General features: G+C 46.1%; 1 protein-coding gene across 1 annotated transcript; it reads left to right on the top strand.

Moving 5' to 3' along the window:
• Positions 1-696: 696 nt before the first annotated feature.
• Positions 697-17,815, top strand: LOC120025229 (collagen and calcium-binding EGF domain-containing protein 1-like). The gene is made up of 11 exons (XM_038969707.1): positions 697-1,036; positions 2,197-2,277; positions 13,869-13,921; positions 14,271-14,402; positions 14,609-14,746; positions 15,006-15,139; positions 15,336-15,456; positions 15,616-15,755; positions 15,930-15,965; positions 16,199-16,234; positions 16,847-17,815. Exons 1-11 carry the CDS (start codon positions 915-917, stop codon positions 17,033-17,035), a joined length of 1,182 nt encoding a protein of 393 aa, XP_038825635.1. The 5' UTR covers positions 697-914; the 3' UTR covers positions 17,036-17,815.
• Positions 17,816-19,031: the final 1,216 nt, after the last annotated feature.

Genomic DNA, 19,031 nt, shown 5'->3' with positions numbered 1-19,031 from the left:
TCAGCTTTGATTTAGAATTACAAAAATATTTTAGAAATACAGGCTTGTATTTTTCTCGATTATGATTTTAAAAATATGTTTTTAAGACTTTATTGGACTTCATATTACTTCAGTATGCCAATAGTGCATATGACATGTAGATGAACATTAGTAGAAAGTCAAAACAATAATCTTCTGGACATTGATTAAAGAGTGGGCCTATATCAACAATTTATAGGGTGAATTTAAACGGAAAAGTTAATTTCAGCAATCAGTAAATGTGTTATGCTACGGCTTGTCCTTGATGAAAGAGAGGGTGAGAGGAGAATAAGAAACAATCAGTCAAACGATTTCCTCTAAATTGGTTCTGCTCTTTACATTGAAAATTGACCTCTTCCCCCACATATGTATTTCCTAAATCAAATTAAATCAATACACTAATGTGTAGGGAGGAGAAGATGAGAGAAAGACGCATGTGGAATTAGAGAAATTATTCTGGTTGAGAGTTCGCTCGTCAAGAGGACGACAGAGGTATTTTCAGCTGTGTCTTAAATGTTTCCTTTTCGTCAAAGTCAGTTTCTTAAAACCAGGAATACAGGAATGTAATTCCGCTGGGGATTAGTGAGAGGAATCGCGCTCATCACGGCGCATGTCTATAAACCCGTCCAGAATCGCTAGAGGGGGTCTGATTCAGTGCGCAACAGTTGGGACAGGACTCTGGCGCACTACAGTACTGCGAGGAAGTTTTGAGTGCAGTAATTAATGTACATCGTCTCACGTGTTTGACCTCTGAGTATAATTATGATTTCTGTTAGCTTTAAATCAGTACATGTGCGACATTGATAAATTAAAACATATAGCTGTTTTGCAGAAGTGCAGCGTCTTCGTTCTCGAGGCATCAAGAAAATATAAACAAGGCTGTCACGGAGCTCGCCATGGACATGGGTCAGCTTTGCGCTGCAACACTCTTACCATTTGGTGCCATCTGCGTTGTTTTTATTTGGGATTGTGGTGCCAGTTCTTTAATAAAAACAAGATTTGCAGTGCTCACTTCAGGGTAAGTTGGTAGTCCGCGCATTTGTGAGGGAACGTTGTAGATATCAGTCTGTTATTTCCTATCAGAAGAAGAAATAAAATATACACTTGATCAAAGTTTAAGAAAAGTGCATGTAAATTCAAATGAAGGATTGGTAGGGAATTAATAAAACTGTCCGGTAACTTGCTATCCGGTTGGACATGGTGATGAATGTGCTATTTAGACCGAAAAGTAGCTGAATTTAATATGTATGTGTGATGTGTGAGAAACAATAAAAACAATACTTTGCTTGTGAAAAACGTCGACAATCAGTCAAAGAAAGACCACCACGTTGCTCCAATCATCATGCCTACCTACCCAATGATCCGTGCGTCCGCAAGTAAAAGGCGGTTGTGATGTGATTGGAATATTGAATGAGATCACGCAAATACAGAGGAGTAGTTGTCGGAATCACTCAGTTGCATGCCATCTGTAAATTCGGCCCATAACGTGACATAGGTTATTAAGGTGCACATAGAGAGGTCTGGACCAGGGAGAGGGAGTTCATAGCCTACATACAATAGTTTGAATGAAGTGGGCAAAGTACAGACCAGAAGAACTTTGAAGCATCTTATTTTTGTCAGAAATGATCATTGAATTCCGTGCTATTACCTCTTAGTTCAGCATTCCAGTTGTAAACCATTTCATGATATTATTATTTCAGTTTATTTTTCCAAGAAAATGATAGACATCTGTATTTTCAAACGAGTTATTGTGTTTCTTAATCCTGGTCCTGGGGACCCAGAGGGGGTGCACATTTTTGTTTTTGCAAATCATCCAAAGCATTATGATAAATGCACCTCTTTGCAGGGTTATTAAACAAACGTTTTTCTTACAAAGAATGCAATCATGTGCTGGCCACTGCATGGCACAATCAATTTTCTTTATAACTTTCATTTTGAAATATTCCTTACCGCTTCACATACAATAGTTGCTGCCATAGAATTGTGATTATGTATTGTAGCATGATGTACTACAGTAGCCATAATGCTTGGGAACTCTGGCTGCTTTGAAAGGGAATTATGAAATAACTGCCATTTAATTGAGTGACTTTCTCTTTAATACCACTCCTATTACTATAGTAACAACATTGTTACCAATACACTTATCTCTCTTGTCTCCTTTCTCGTGGCTTTGTAAAGGGAGGAGTGTCCGGAAAACAAGGTAGTGACAGTGGAGTACCCCTGTATTACAGCAAGGGGCACGGATGGCACCTGTCTCAGGTAAGAGTGTCCCATCCTTTAAATAGAAAATGAGAGCCGCACACTCCAGGACAGGCTTTCCAAAACGTGGTCCTCTGGACCCCAAGGGGTGCACATTTTGGTTTTAGCCTCAGCACTACACAGCTGATTCAAATAATCAACTAATCATCAAGCTTTGATCATTTGAATCAGCTGTGGAGTGTTACGGCAAAAACCAAAACGTGTACCCCTTGGGGTCCCGAGGACCACGTTTGGGGAACGCTGCTCTAGGAGCTCAGATGCAATAATTTAATAGCAACGTTTCGACAGCCAAGCTGTCTCCATCAGGGTTTAATGACGAACACTGCGGGTCACTAATTTATATAGTTTCAAAGGACACACACAGGTGTCTGTAATCAATGCTTGGTGTGGCATGATTTCATTGGTCGATTTTCAAATATCAATAGAACATATAAAAAAGCATGAATAGATTACATACGATCATAGATACAATTAGGCTACATCATATAGGCCTACAAACACTTTATTTACAATGGATAACAAAAACACAATCACAGGAATGGCTTCAGATCAAACTTTATGTTGAGACTGAAGGGAGCGAGGGCCTTTAAATCAAAGATCCAGAATAAATTGTCAAGGTCACCCCCTCTCCTAGGGAGGGCGATGTGTTCGATGCCGATATAGTGAAGGGACGAAATAGGGTGGTTCGTTCCGAAAAATGTCCCATCCATCATCTTCACAACCATCCACCATACCGAATGTCCTTAGAGTCGCAGCACTCTACCAATATCCTCTGTGTCAATATCCTCCACACACACACACACACACACACACACACACACACACACACACACACACACACACACACACACACACACACACACACACACACACACACACACACACACACACACACACACACACATACGCACACGCACACACACACGAGAAACCCCCAGTCTGCAGATCTGGTTTAAGTCCGAAGCATATGATCTGTGTACTGTCAAGGTTATACCACAGCAATAGAAGTTGTCTCATTTGATTTTTGGCTCCAGACGAGATGTGTGTGGTGGTGATGGAGTTTTAGCTAGTTTTCTAGTTTTTCCTGCCATGTCTCCCAGGCAAGCGTGGTAAGGACTGCCACAGGCTGCAAAATATCCTTTAGATGATGGCCATGCATGAAAATGATTCTGTCTGGTCTGCCTAAAGGGAGCGAGGGCCTCTCTCAAGCAGAGTGAGTTAACCATATAGCTCAGTGTGTCCTGGCAGTCTGCAGGCTTTCCCATGTCTCTGTGGTTGAGTTAGCACAATTACACTGGGTTGTTATGGTGTCGGGCAGCAAACCCACACAGCCACTGAGACACATTTTTCTTCCCCTCCATGGTGGTTCCCCCCCCCCCCCCCAACACACACACACACACAGTTGACAGTGCATGTCAGAGCAAAAAACCAAGCCATGAGGTCGAAGGATTGTCGAAGGAGGCACAGATCTGGGGAAGGGTACCAAAACATTTCTGCAGGTTTGGAGGTCCCCAAGAACACAGTGGCCTCCATCATTCTTAAATGGAATTTTGGAACCACCAAGACTCCTTCCTAAGGCTGGCCGCCCGGCCAAACTGAGCAATTGGGGGAAAAGGGCCTTGGACAGGGAGGTTACCAAAAACCTGATGGGGACTCGGACAGAGCTCCAGAGTTTCTCTGTGGAGATGGGAGAACCTTCCAGAAGGACAAACATCTCTGCAGCACTCCACCAATCAGGCCTTTATGGTAGAGTGGCCAGATGGAATTTTTGTTGTTGTTGTCAAACGACAGTCAAGCATAGATCATCATGTCACCAGAATAAGACACTCAATATTTATTGGAAAGGAGCATCAAGCTCATCACAGTGCACTTTCATCAACCTGTGAAGTTCATCATAACTTATTTTATCTGTAGCCTAATAAACTGCATGGTTTTCCAAGTCGTAGTGGGAGGACCACACACCATATCATCACGTGACTCCAAGTTTACTTCGACATGATGGTTATTATATCAGTATTTGCACAAGGCGTTTCCACCGCCATTTGTCGCATAATACATTTTACAGACACAAACAGATCCCAACATGTCGAACGAACAAATTATCTGTCTGCATTTATAAATTGTACCGAAATTCCGGTTTCCACTTCCTGAGATTTTTTTCTATACGGTATGACTTTACTCACATAAAAACTGTGGATGATAACGTGGTTACTGTTCATGTTTGTCTAGTATGCTTCCAGACATATCTACCGGCTTAGTCAAAACGGCTTTGGGCTGCATTGGCATCAGTGAAATGTTCTTGCTGGGGTCCATGATATGATAATTTCTCTCTTGACTCACTTATGAACATGACATTTTTTTCTAAATGTACCATCCATCTTGTCATGTCTGGGCCTGAGTGGGGAAACTCTGAAGTAAACTGTTGTGAACTCAGTGTCTCACTGGGCCTGCCTGCCACACACTCATCAAACTTCTCAAAGAAATCACAAGAATTTACATAATATTCAGTTCATTCCTGCCCGACCACTAGATTTCCTCTGCAAACCCCAGTTAAACCCGGCTGTCTTAACTCATTATACAGGGTTGACTCTGTACCCATTCATATGCCTCTGTGACCGGGGTTCCATCAGAAATGCTATGTCTGAGCATCCCCTTTCCCCTGTGTGTCAACCACTTGGCTTTCAAGTGGTCTGTGTTCATTAGGAAGACAGATTCCGCTCCATGCCTGGTCACAATCTGCCCGTCCACACGACACAGCTTTTCTCTTTTAACTGTGACTCTGCCTTCGTTTGGAAGGCTGAAACCTTGACAGGCCTCAGGCCCCAGTGTAGCCCAGAGTTTCCCAAACTGTTTTTGTACCAGGGGCTGTACCAAGGAGTAGTAGTACCTTGGATAACCCCTTAGAACTTGACTTTAATTCGGATGTCAGCCAACCATCTAAGGGACTGGTCACAAGCATCTAAGGGACTGGTCACAAGCATCTAAGGGACTGGTCACAAGCATCTAAGGGACTGGTCACAAGCATCTAAGGGACTGGTCACAAGCATCTAAGGGACTGGTCACAACCATCTAAGGGACTGGTCACAACCATCTAAGGGACTGGTCACAACCATCTAAGGGACTGGTCACAGCCATCTAAGGGACTGGTCACAAGCATCTCAGGGAATGAAGGTTGAGAAACCCAGGGCTAGTGTATGTGTTACGGGCCCAGGCCTCCTCACACAGGACTCCCTCCTCAGGGATGGGGGGCGATGGGGGCTGATAATGATGCCAGGGAGAGGCTTTCGGGTGTCATTGTCCCTCAGAGAGATGTGTAGAGTTTCAGCCATTAAACCCTGAGATAACTGAGCAGGGAGATGCAGAGTCTGGCTGGGACCTCCAGGCCAGGGTGAACAACACTCAGGCTACTCACACTGGCTGCATTCCCCTTGTCTCCTCTCCTTTCCTCTTTCTCTGAGTGATAATGTGTGTGTCCTCCCTGGTGTTAAAGAGTACATAGTGAGTGATAATGTGTGTGTCCTCCCTGGTGTTAAAGAGTACATAGTGAGTGATAATGTGTGTGTCCTCCCTGGTGTTAAAGAGTACATAGTGAGTGATAATGTGTGTGTCCTCCCTGGTGTTAAAGAGTACGTAGTGAGTGATAATGTGTGTGTCAGTTGAGTTTGCGTGTATGCATGTGTCCTAGTTTCTGGCAGCTGATAGTGCAGGCGATGCCTGGAGCGCATGCAGGCCCAGAGCGTATGTACTACGTAGCTACTACCTCCTGAGTGTTACGCTCCCTCTCATCTCGCTCTCTTTATTTGTTTCCTTGTGGATTTACTGCATTAGACTTGGCTCTCACCTCTGTAGTGTTCTCTCTGTGGGCTCCGTACTCCCTCCCTCACCGCTCTGCTCCCCCTACATGTCGTCAGGCCGCGGTGGGGCCGGCTGTAAACAAGTCTGTGACACGCATGGCAGGGGGAACAGGAGGAGAGAAGGAAGAGAGTGAGGGAGGGGAGAAGGTGGGGAAAACGTTAAGATTAGTTTTTATCCAAATGAAATAAACCTGGATTCTGGCAATGCCGTGTGTTCACCTCGGCAGGGGGCTTGCCTGGAAAACCACGTCAAGGTCTATAAAAAGGACCAGGAAGGGGAAATCACAGGAGGGAGGGAAGCTCTATAGGTCAGAGCTCTGGCTTTTATGAACCTCTGTATTCTGCTGCAATTGGTGCCCCGTAGTCCAGTTGATGTGGTGGAACCCCGGTAGAGTCAAAGCCAGTAGTGTTGGAGCTAAAGCTGTTGAAGTGTAATGAGGGATTCAACACCAGAACAGTACCATCTCTCTCTCTCCCTCTCTCTCTCTCAACATCGTTGTAGTACACGTGGCTTCCTGCTGTAAGGTCTGGAAACCATCCTATCCCACGGCCCCTGAGCTCACCGTGGAAGAATAAAGAGGGAGGCAGCACAGGAGCGAGGGGGGAAAAAGTAGAGGGGGGGATCAGAACATACTGAACCAAGCTCTCACAGTCCCGTCTCTCTTTTGTGCTCTGGTTTTATCATGAAAGCAGGTGGGAGGAAGCAGGCCTGCAATGTCCTCAAAGTGTGTGTGTGTGTGTGTGTGTGTGTGTGTGTGTGTGTGTGTGTGTGTGTGTGTGTGTGTGTGTGTGTGTGTGTGTGTGTGTGTGTGTGTGTGTGTGTGTGTGTGGCTGGGGTGCAGAGCTGAACTCTACTAAGCCCCCTTGTGATTCGCTGTCCAGGGCACTGAGAGGTCTCCCCCCTACAAGCCATAAAACAAGTGACTATATAACACATACATCATACCTACCCTGGTAAGTCCTGTCTGTCAGTCAATCACAGTCAATCACTGACACTAAATTGATCAACAATAAACAGAGATTAGGTGCTAAAACGAGTCATGTCAGGGTCAGGAAACACATAGTGAAGAATGGGCAGAGACGATGTGATTTAGGTCCGGAGCAACAGGCTCCGAAGCAGTAACGAGGACCAGATGCCTCTGTGTGTGTGTGTGTGTGTGTGTGTGTGTGTGTGTGTGTGTGTGTGTGTGTGTGTGTGTGTGTGTGTGTGTGTGTGTGTGTCCAGTCAGGTCTGAACCCCACACTGTGCTCCACTAAGGTTCTGACAGGGTTACTATCTTCAGCCAAGGCCTCATCAGACTCACTACACCACAGCAGCCAGCGCGTTAGCCTCGAAATGAGGAGAGAAATATCTCACCACTTCCACCCAATGGTACAAGCATAGGTTATAAAAGGTTCACAGAGACATGTCTTCTCTTGACAAGAGTACATCAGGACAGCTCATTCACCCTAAACACATAGTGAAACTGGGATCTATCACACATTGTTTACATTACATCTAAGAATTCCATGGGATGTCCTATTCTAACTAGTATACTTTTTATATTTGGCATTTCTTCCTCAGTGTGTTTTGAATGGCAATCAAGCTGTGGGGAAATGAAACTGTTTAATTTGTCTCACACTTGAAGTTGACATAAGTGTCTCTCTTAGCAATGCAACACTGTTCTGAGTACTGCCGTAATACTGTTTCATTACTGGGGAAATATTATCCATTTCTCTGTTTCTCACAAAACACTTTTTTTACAAGGCCTGAGGTTCACTTCCTGTCTTTAATGGTAAGGTCTAATAAGTCTAATCATTTGCGTATATCGGTATTATTGTTGGACCCCAGTAAATATCAAGTAATCATTGTACATGTTTTTCTAATTAACATTCACCTGAACAGCGCTCTGTACAAACACAATGCCTGTTATTCATTACTGTTCCACAGAGCAGGGGTAAGCACATTTCTGCACGGCTATGATGTCAACACTAATATGTCAGCAATACAAATCACCCAGTAGGTGATTAAAGTCTGTAATGGCATCGTCAGCATGTTGTTTGAAGTACAGCACAGAGAAGCAGCTGTGTACTGTATAGACAGTAAATGTTTTTATATCACAGAATTATAAAGGGGGGATGCAGGAATGAAAAGGGAGAGATGAAATAAAGGAAGTTTGCAGTGGTAAAGATGAGGAGTTACAGTCAGACACAACAAACATAATCTCTCCATGCAGTGGGGCCATTTCAACTCTCCCACCTCCAGGTCATCTCCCTCTGAGTCCTAGAAGGTTCTGGAAGACTTTCATGTCTTATCAGTCCATTCCCTTCAGCCCTGGTTAAGGACTTGGTGTGATTTGGTTTCCTTTCCTGGCAGTAGAGCACTCACAGACACGTCATTAAGACAGATCCATCATTAGTTTGGCTTTAGACTCCCTTCTCAGTTACTGGCTGCTCTCACTACATTACCTGTAATCTGGACCTCATCTCTCTCTTAGGCCCTTTGTTGTCCTCATAGGGTCCATTCTTTCTCTTGCTGTCACTCTCCCTCTATCTCCCTTTACCCCTGTCTCTTCCTTTCCCTCCCTTTCCCTCTCTCTCTCTCTCCACACCCCCTCCCTCCCTCCCTCCCTCCCTCCCTCCCTCCCTCCCTCCCTCCCTCCCTCCCTCCCTCCCTTACTCCCTCCCTCTCTGTCATCAGGTAAGGCTCCAGGCCAGGTCACATGTCTGTCTGTCTGTCTGTCGTTGAGAGGTTGTGAAGCTCAGAAGGGTCAGAGATGGCACATTCCTGGGGTGACACATGGCCCTGGGTTGACCCCAGGGTCACATAGGCCAGCGGCCCTTCATATTGCCTGGGGGGAACCGAGGGTAGGCACTGGCACTGGGAATAGACCTGGGAGCTTTAGGGCCTGTAATGAGAGGGGTCATAAAAGAGATGGAGAGTAACAGAGAGGAATAGGGGGCGAGAGAGGGGAGGATTTGTGTCACTCTCTGGCCCAACATTAACTGGCTATGGCTTTATGAGTGGTGTTATACCCTTTTCACACTACCGTGCAGACCCTAACCATACTGTGCTGGGCTGGCTCTGATATATTATTTTCACCTTGTCCTTCCTAGCATGTTTCCAGCCATTATGGTTGATGTTTCACCAGGTCAGCCGTGGGAATAGAGATAGGTTGTTGGTATTTTAGAACAGGCATTGGTGATGGAGTGAGGCCCTGTGAAGACAGACGCGGTAGTAGGTGGGTTTGAGGTGACAGAGGAGTGTTGGTGCTGTTTGGGAACTGTAGCATGGCTGTGCTTGTGGAAGTGGTGCAGACCTCCTGTGCTCTCAGTGAAAGCATCCACTGTCTGACTAACAGCCTTCCCCACTCTGATGTGTCCCCAGAGAGACCGCAGGCTGGAAGTGTGCTGACAGGATAAATAAACAGAGAGGACGTGCTCACATCTCAGCACACTAACACCTTCACGTGTATACTCACACGGCACAAGAACAAGACACTTATACACTAACACCCTTACATACCCACACACACTTTTACATAACAGCCTAACACCCTGCTGTATGAGGAAACACAGAGAAAACAACAGACCCTCTTAAAACTAACACCCTAATCGATTATACACACAGGACTGACGCTTTTACTTAAACAGAAAGACAGAGACAGATGAAGAGGGCACAACAAAACCTATTCCACCTCAGGAGACTGAAAAGATTTGGCATGGGTCCTCAGATCTTCTAAAGGTTCTACAGCTGCACCATCGAGAGCGTCCTGACTGGTTGCATCACTGCCTGGTATGGCAACTGCTCGGCCTCCGACCGCAAGGCACTACAGAGGGTAGTGCGAACGGCCCAGTACATCACTGGGGCCAAGCATCCTGCCATCCAGGACCTCTATACCAGGCGGTGTCAGAGGAAGGCCCTAAAAATTGTCAACGACTCCAGCCACCCTAGTCATAGACTGTTCTCTCTGCTACCGCACGGCAAGCGGTACCGGAGCGCCAAGTCTAGGTCCAAGAGGCTTCTAAACAGCTTCTACCCCCAAGCCATAAGACTCCTGAACATCTAATCAAATGGCTACCCAGACTATTTGCATTGCCGCCCCCCCGTTTTACAACGCTGATACTCTTTGTTGTTATCATCTATGCATAGTCACTTTAATAACTCTACCTACATGTAAATATTACCTCAATTACCTCGACTAACCGGTGCTCCCGCACATTGACTCTGTAACGGTACCGGGCCCCCTGTATATAGTCTCGCTATTGTTACTTTACTGCTGCTCTTTAATTACTTGTTACTTTTTATTTCTTATTCTTATTCGTATTTTTGTATTCATTTTTTTAACTGCATTGTTGGTTAGGGGCTCGTAAGTAAGCATTTCACTGTAAGGTCTACACCTGTTGTATTCGGCGCATGTGACTAATACAATTTGATTTGATTTGAGACAATCATCCATACATAGAGAGGCAGACTTATAAACAGGATAACATTAATTCAAAAACTGCAAAGCACACAGCACACACACACCCACACAAAGACATCAACATGACAGATATGTAAGAGCAGAAACACACACAGACACTGTGTCTCCTGTCCTGAAGTGTCGAGGGGTCCGTGACCTCCACCGAGGTCCACATCTTGTGTTTCTGACTCACAGAGCACCACATGAAGGACCATCAAGCACAAATTACACAAAAGCTACATCTCTCTTTCTTTCTATCCTTCTCTCTCTCTCTCCCTCCATCCTCCTCCTCTCCTCGACGTGTCAACATCTCCCTGTCTCATTTCCTCCTCGCTACGTTTCCTCCTCCATCGCCATAACAACCCCCTTAGGTCATCTCCCCTCTCTCTCTGACGAGTCTGGGAGTTGACAGAGTAAATATGACACATAATGTTGCGTCACAAGACGCCTAATGATACTGTTGTCTCTCTTCGCTATCTCCCCCATATCTAGAAACAGAAACGCTATCTGATGTCCAGGGAGCAATCCTGTACTGAGTGAGTGGAACTGTTAATACATAGTGACTTCAGTCTGGTTTATGGAAAGCATCCTTCCAGATTGGTCTCTGCTCTGCTGTCTCTGTGTAACCTCAGTGCTGCCTGTCCAGGCTGCAGACGGTTGGGGGGGTCTATAATGAATATCCAGTCTTTGTAGCGCATTCCTGCCACGAACGCACAAATAAATCACGCCAGCCTGGATGGAAAACAATAACATTGAGCTCTCCTCCCTGGAGGGAGACCCTTGCTAAAGTACATAATCTGGAGTGTAAAGTGATCCTGCTCTAGCCTGTACTCTGGATCCTGTCTTGCTATTTCTCCAGCGTCTCTGTGCTGTTTTTGGCAGCAGCATTGTAGTGTAGAGCCTGTGTAGGCCCTCGGTACGTCCCTCTCTCTGCAGGTAGTCACTGGGTCACCACCAGCACAAAGGAGGACCAGGGGGAGCACAGGGACAGGGATATCCAGGCATGGTTCTCCTAAGATGGACTCGTAGCTGGGTGACTTGCATGGTCAGACAGACCTGGTGGGTCTGTAGGCACTATGTTAGAGTGTGGAGCATCAAGAGAAGCAGTGTCTAACAGCAGGAATACCATCAGGGTGACACAGGGACTCCACTCATCTTCTGAAGAAACTTAATCAGACAATATGCTTGCACAAGACATGTTGATGCAGAATGTAGAAACACAGAAGAATCGAGTGGGCAAAAATACCATAGAATCCGACCATCAGTGTTGATAACCTGGGTGTAGAGAAAGATACACTCACTCGGTTCTTCAGAAGTACCCATATGATAACCCTTTTTGGTTACAGGTAGAACCTTCTGTAGAAAGGGTTCAACATGGAACCTAAAAGAGTTCTACCTGGAACCAAAAAGGGTTCTTCAAAAGGTTCTCCTATGGGGACACCCGAAAACTCTGTAAGGTTCTAGATATCACCTTTTTTTAAGAGTGTACTCTCCTAACCTTGTTAGTCACCTGACCTTGATGTTTGTCTGTATTGTGAAGAGAGCAGAGAACTGAAGGAAGAGCCTAGCCTGGGAGCTCTCCTCCTCAAGGCTGTGTTTAACAGTCCTGTCAGTGTCACACATCACTCTCACTAATAACCCCTGCCCTTGTTTCCTGACATTAACAAGATGCACCCAATTACTGACTGCTCTGGGCCCCAGACACACACACGCACACACACGCACGCACACATGCACGCGGGGGAGCATGAGAAGCGGTTATCTCACTGTGGAGGACAGTGATGTAGCTTTAGTGGTTTGGTCTTTTCCCTTTAAGATCTGAGAACAGTGTTAATCAACAGAGACCCCTACATTCCCAAACATCAACAGACAGGTCATCACACTGTGTAACTAATAACCTGAGCAGTTTATACAGACCACTGAAGAGCATGTATCATCAATCAGAGACACCTCTAGCATTTCATTTGACATTTTAGTCATTTAGCAGATGCTTTAATCCAGTTTGTGCATTCATCTTAAGATAGCTAGGTGGGACAACCAAATCTCAGTCATAGTAACTACATATTTCCTCAATAAAGTAGCTATCAGCAAAGAGAGCTAGAAAGGGGGGGAAAGTAAAGTTAGCTCACAAAAGGCTTTTTTTTTTTTGCAGGTCCCAGATCAGATCAGGGGCAGTGTGGGGTCAGGTCTCTGTGTGACTGACAGGCTGTCTGTTGATGTTTGTTGAGCAGTTTAGCAGTGAACATTGAGAGCAGAGGTTGTGTGTTGATGTTATGAGTCGACACTCAGAGAGACCAGAGGCTGCCAGCCATAGCCTCCCCTTGCTGGCTGTACATCTTCAGCCCAGACAGACAGACAGGGCCCACATCTGCTGTTCATTAGCCCAGCCTGGCCCTCTCCTCTCTGGGCACACTGACTGGAGGGACAGGAGGTGGCAGGCCTGGAGAGATATGTCCTTCGGGCCCCTGGCCAGAGCCCCCTAGCAGCCCCCCAGTACTGTCCCATCCCATCCCCAGCTCTCTCCATCACAACACAACACAGCTATGAGCCACAGATTAAAGCTCCAGTCCGTCGTGTGGCTTTAATCAGGCCCTGGCCAGGCCCATAGTTTTGTAAGTTATTTATCATTCAGAAGAGGGAGTGGGGGAGGGTCTTAGAGGAGTGATTTAGGGTTATGTTGCATGGAGGTTGGAGAAGAATAAAAGCAAGTTGTCGTCTTGAGGGACCTTCAGTGAGGTACCATGCTAAATTCCCTCCATCAAGAGCGTGCAGTTTTCGGGGCAGGAGTTGTGTGTTCCCCCCTCCTCGTCTAGGGTCTGTGTTATTTGGGTTCTGTGATTCTATGAGTGTTCCAATATCCCTTTCCATCGTTTCTTATTCCGCAGGTCCATCCCTAATGCCTGTAACATGTGGTGTTTTGGTTTGCTGTGTGTGAGGATGATGCTCTTTGTTCAGCTGTCTCTTGACCATCTAGGCTAGTGCTGCTGGGATGTGGGGAGGGAGGTAAGGGATCTGGTGCTAATGAGGAGCTTTGGTCCTAAAGACAATTGACAGGCTGGGTGTTACCAGAGAGGAAGAGGCGAAGCGAGAGGGTTTACTCTTGTCAAAATCTGTCCACAATTAGCAGACTGATAAGCAGAGAGAAAAGCAGACTGCCTGCCTTCCCGCCTTTGGGACAACGACTCCCATTTAGTGGCTGTGTAGATCCGTTCAGTATGTGAAGGGAAGGATACAGCAGCTGGGAAATGAATTATTGGCTCATGCTACTGTCTGTCTGTGTGTTTATCCACAGGAGGAAATGCTGTGAGGGCTTCAGGTTGGTGATGGGCCAGTGCATACCTGAAAGTAGGTTTAAAAAATACAGCAGTTCTACTCACCCTAAGTCAGATACTTTACTCAGTGCCTGTAATTACACCTGGGCACCTGTACACAGACAGAATGCACATTACAACGCCAAATTAACCCATTACTGAACTGCAAATTGTTTCAAAAGTAAAATAGAATCTCATTCCATAAATTGTCAATACTCTACAATGACACACCATGACCAATAGAGGGCAACATTACACAGGAATACCCTTGAGGAATATTATTGGACATCCAGGGTTATTATTGAGCTGTTAGCTTTGCATGTAAGATCCTATCTGTGCATGTCCCTATTGAGGAACCAATCCCTCCCCTCTCTCTGCTCCAGATGTGGATGTGTGTTCTGGCTCCCCCTGTGAACAGCAGTGCACCGACAACTTTGGACGGGTTGTCTGCACCTGTTACCCCGGATACCGCTTTGATCGAGAGAGGCATCGAAACCACCAGACCTACTGTTTAGGTAAGTCCACTACCTGTTTATCTGCCAATCAGCTTTTTATCAGCCTGTTTATCAGCTAATCAGCACTGTTTTCTTTTGTATAAATCTTAATTTAACATCCTGCACCAGAGCAACCGCTCTTTCTCCATCTCTCTGATTAGAGCAGCCTAAATGCAGCCTTAATCAGGTGTAAAGTAACAGCTGGTGTTGTGTCTCCCACACCACAGACATCGATGAGTGTGTGGAGTCCGACGGCAGTGTCTGTGATCACGACTGCGAGAACACCGTGGGCAGCTTCCTGTGTCGCTGTCGCAGGGGTTACATCCTGGCACCGGACAAGCACTCCTGTATACCCAGTCACAACCGTGGGTGTTGAGTATACTACTATACTTTACTCCTACTGTCTACATGAGGCTGGCTACCGCAGCTACACTACCTCTGGGCTTAGCTCACTAGTACCTTCCTGTGTGTCTTCAGCCTGAGGGTACAGTACTGTATATGTGTTTGAGAGGGTGAACATAGACTACTAGACTTTGTTTTTGTGTTACTTATTCTGTTGTGTTACTTACTCTGTGACAAGCCTGTCTCTCTGAGAGTCTCTTTGTCTCTGTGTCTTTCTATCAGTGAGCTCGTCAGGGAAGTCTGACACCCTGATGAGTGCTGGCTCCTGCTCCCTCACCTGTCAGGACTTTGTAAACATGAGGAACAGCCTGCTGCAGCTCAAACTGAGGCTGGGCAGCACTCAGTCACCTAACCAGGTACATCTACATCACAACACTAACTACTGCACATCTTACTTACACTGGTGTTCCATACAAACACAGAGATACACTAACCAGAGATACACTAACTGTAAACTAGCCTCGCCAGACTTGATGTCTCACAATGGAAGTCTGACCAAATTCCGACTACAGTGAGACATGTTGTTGTACTATACTACCTGTGTGTGTATAGATGTTGTCTCCTGGCCTGGCTAACGGCAGTGATAAGCCATCTGCTGGGAGGTTGGGGAAAGGTCCTGACACCACCGCCCTCCCTAGTCCTCCTGGCTCTCCAGGATCCCGTGGGGTCCCAGGTAAGAGTTGTTTGCTCTTTCTCTGAATCTTTCTAACTCAATCTTTCTCTCTCTCTCTCTGTATCTCTCTGTTTACTGCCTATGTCAGCTGTTTGTTGGCTGACATTCCGAAGGTTATCTCCTTGGTTCCTCTTACATCCCTTTATTCTTGGATCTCAGGCCACTCAGGAGTGCCGGGGGAGAAGGGAGAGCCTGGAGAGAGAGGCCTGACCGGCCCCCAGGGGCCACGGGGAGACATGGGCCCTATGGGCCCCGAGCCTGACCTGGAGTACATCAAGAGGGGTCGCAGAGGAGCTGTGGTAATCTTATTATTGCTTCCCCGATAACATGCTGTTGGGTCTATTAGTCCAAGCAGACCTCAACACATCCATAGCTGCAGAGATACATCATTACAATAAATGTTGCATGAGAGGAGCTGTAGCTCCCGCTAAAAACATTTAAAACCATATTTCTGTCTCTCCTTTTTCCAACAGGGACCTCCTGGCGCACCAGGCAGAGATGGACTGAAGGTCAGTATAACAGTCTATCCATGTGTCTGTGGGTGTTTAGTACATGCGTGTGTGTGTACTGTATGTGTTTAAACTATCCTGTAAACTTTTCAAAGCTGTTAACTGGAACACTAACAGCAACACTTTTCACCCCACTCTGAGAGCTCTGAGCTGCCGATGTGGACTCTTATAGAAGTCTGTGTGAACGTTGGAAGTATGTAACTGGACGTTTCTGGATGTTTTTTTCTCTTTAGGGTGACAGGGGAACTCCTGGTCCCAGAGGTCTACCAGTGAGTCTGCTTTCTATATTTGCCAGCTAGGCTTTGAAGTATTTTTAAATGCATTATCATCATTGTCATCTTGTTCATCTATTTGTCACGAACCAGCTCAAAGCCCGTAACAAAAGGGAGACAACATGGAGATAAGGAATAACAAAATATATTTATTAACTAAGTACAATATACAATGGTGTGTGTAATCAGTAATCAGTAGTGTAAGTGAGTGTTTTGCATGCATGAATGTGATAATGCAGGGTGTTGAAAGGTGCTAAAGCAAACAACCAAAAACCACCAAGATACACAACAAAATCTGTAAAGGTGTCTGCATGGAGAGAGTCTCTTCCATGAATGGGGAAGTGGTGTATTTATCCTGGGACACACTGGGCCCAGGTGTTTCCCATGTAGCTGACGACCCTCCCAACTCCGCCCACCGGCATCCTAATAAGGAAACAAGAACAAAGAGAGAATACGGCAGACAGTGGGAGGGTCGTCACATATTCTATGTAGTATCAGATTCCAAGCAAACAATAAATCCACCCTAAAGCATGCAACATACCTTACAGGTTGAAATCTAATTGACTGATGTGTGGACAGAGATATTAAAGCCTCCGTATCTTTCGCCAGGGACCTCCCGGCTCCTTTGACTTCCTCCTGGTCATGATGGCCGACATTCGCATTGACATCATCGAGCTGCAGGAGCAAGTGTTTGGGAAGAGGCGGGGCCTCTCCTTAGACAATCCGCCCCACTCCAGCGGAGAGACAGGGTTCGGAGAGTGGGGCTCCGGACAAGGAGAGCTCATGCTCAATACCTGAACTCCATAACCCTGCCCACGGCAACTGTCACTCAAAACGATAAGCCAAAGGGAACTAATTAATCAACTGGCTCTTGTAAAGCAGAGACATTGAACTGACTGAACTGACTCCTTTCCTCCAGTGAAACCTTGTCTCTAAAACCCAAATAGGACTGTAGGAGGTGAGGAGACCTCTGATCAGCTCTCTCTCCTGTCAGAGACATAGACTATAAACAAACAGAGAGAGAGAGAGAGAATGGCAAAGATGGAACCACTGACCCTCCAAACCAAACCACTGCAAGCTTTGCCTTGCCGCCTTAATGTTTCCTTCTAGCCTGGCCTGGTCTGGTCTGACTGAGGAGAGGGGGTATGCCTTTGCGTGCGAGGCACAGGGGGGTGATGGTTGTAGCCCTGTGTGACTGTGTCTTTGTGCGCTCTGAGCTGAACAGCTTCAAACACAGCAAGGGCTTTATCGTCTGCATCTCTTCCTGTTCCTGTCAAATCTGTACAGTCCGTGGAGAGGAGACTCCGGTCGGTCGCTGCCTGACACTGCTTACCTGCCCTGCAGGGCCTAGAACCAGACTCAGGCCCCAGACTGCACCTGTCCATGCAACAACCCAAATCAACAGCTTTTATACTGCTGCCACTACACTACAGACTCTCTGAAGCATCTTTAGAGATTCAGTACATATACTACATTAGCAAAACTATGTGGATACCTGCTCATCCAACATCTCATTCCAAAATCATGGGCATTAATATGGGGTTAGTCCCCCCTTTGCTGCTATAACAGCCTCCATTCTTCTGGCAAGGCTTTCCACTACACGGTGGAACATTTCTGCGGGAACTTGCTTCCATTCAGCCACAAGAGCCTTAGTGATGTCGGGCGATTAGGCCTGGCTCGCAGTCGGCGTTCCAATTCATCCCAAATATGTTCAATGGGGTTGAGGTCAGGGCTCTGTGCAGGCCAGTCAAGTTCTTCCACACCGATCTCGACAAACCATTTCTGTATGGACCTCACTTTGTGCACATGGGCATTGTCATGCTAAAACTGGAAAGGGCATTTCCTAAACTGTTGCCACAAAGTTGCAAGCACAGAATCATCTAGAATGTCATCGTATGCTCTAGAGATTTCCCTTCACTGGAACTAAGGGGCGTAGCCCAAACCATGAAAAACAGCCCCAGACCATTATTCCTCCTTCACCAAACTTTACAGTTGGCACTATGCATTTGGGCAGGTGGCGTTCTCCTGGCATCCACCAAACCCAGATTCGTCCAGAATCGTTCCTGATGGTGAAGTGTGATTCATCACTCCAGAGAACTTGTTTCCACTGGAAGTTTGGAACTTAGTAGTGAGTGTTACAACCGAAGACAGATGATTTTTACGCGCTAGGTGCTTCAGCACTCTGCAGTCTCATTCTGTGAGCTTGTGTGGCCTACCACTTCGCGGCTGAGCCGTTGTTGCTCCTAGACGTTTCCACTTCACAATAACAGCACTTACAGTTGACCGGGGCAGCTCTAGCAAGGCAGAAATTTGACAAACTGACTTGTTTGGAAAGGTGGCATCCTATGACGGTGCCACGTTGAAAGTCACTGAGCTCTTCAGTAAGGCCATTTTACTGCCAATGTTTGTCGATGGCGATTGCACCTGTCAGCAACGGGTATGGCTGAAATAGCAGAATCCACTAATTTGAAGGGGTGTCTACATACGTTTGTATATTTAGTGTAAATAAAAAAGGAACCATTTGAAAGTTTCAGAAAGTTCTTTGGATATGTTGGTAAACGTACTCTTTTTTGTTGTCGTTAATGTTGAACTTCCCTACTCAAGATAGGTACATATATGGTGTGGAGTGGACTCTCTTAATGCTAGCTATTGGTCTACACCTTAGATCACCTTCTAAAGCATTATGTGTGTCTCTGCTTGTGTGTAAGTATGTATATAGTACACACCAGCACTTTCCCTAATGAAGTCAAGATTTTAGAGCACTGCAGGGCTTGGAAATATCTGCTAATCACAA

The sequence above is a fragment of the Salvelinus namaycush genome, chromosome 30 (genome assembly GCF_016432855.1).
Source record: "Salvelinus namaycush isolate Seneca chromosome 30, SaNama_1.0, whole genome shotgun sequence".
Lineage (NCBI taxonomy): Eukaryota > Metazoa > Chordata > Actinopteri > Salmoniformes > Salmonidae > Salvelinus > Salvelinus namaycush.
Note: the sequence above shows the minus strand (reverse complement) of the source record. Positions and strands in the feature narration are given on the sequence as shown.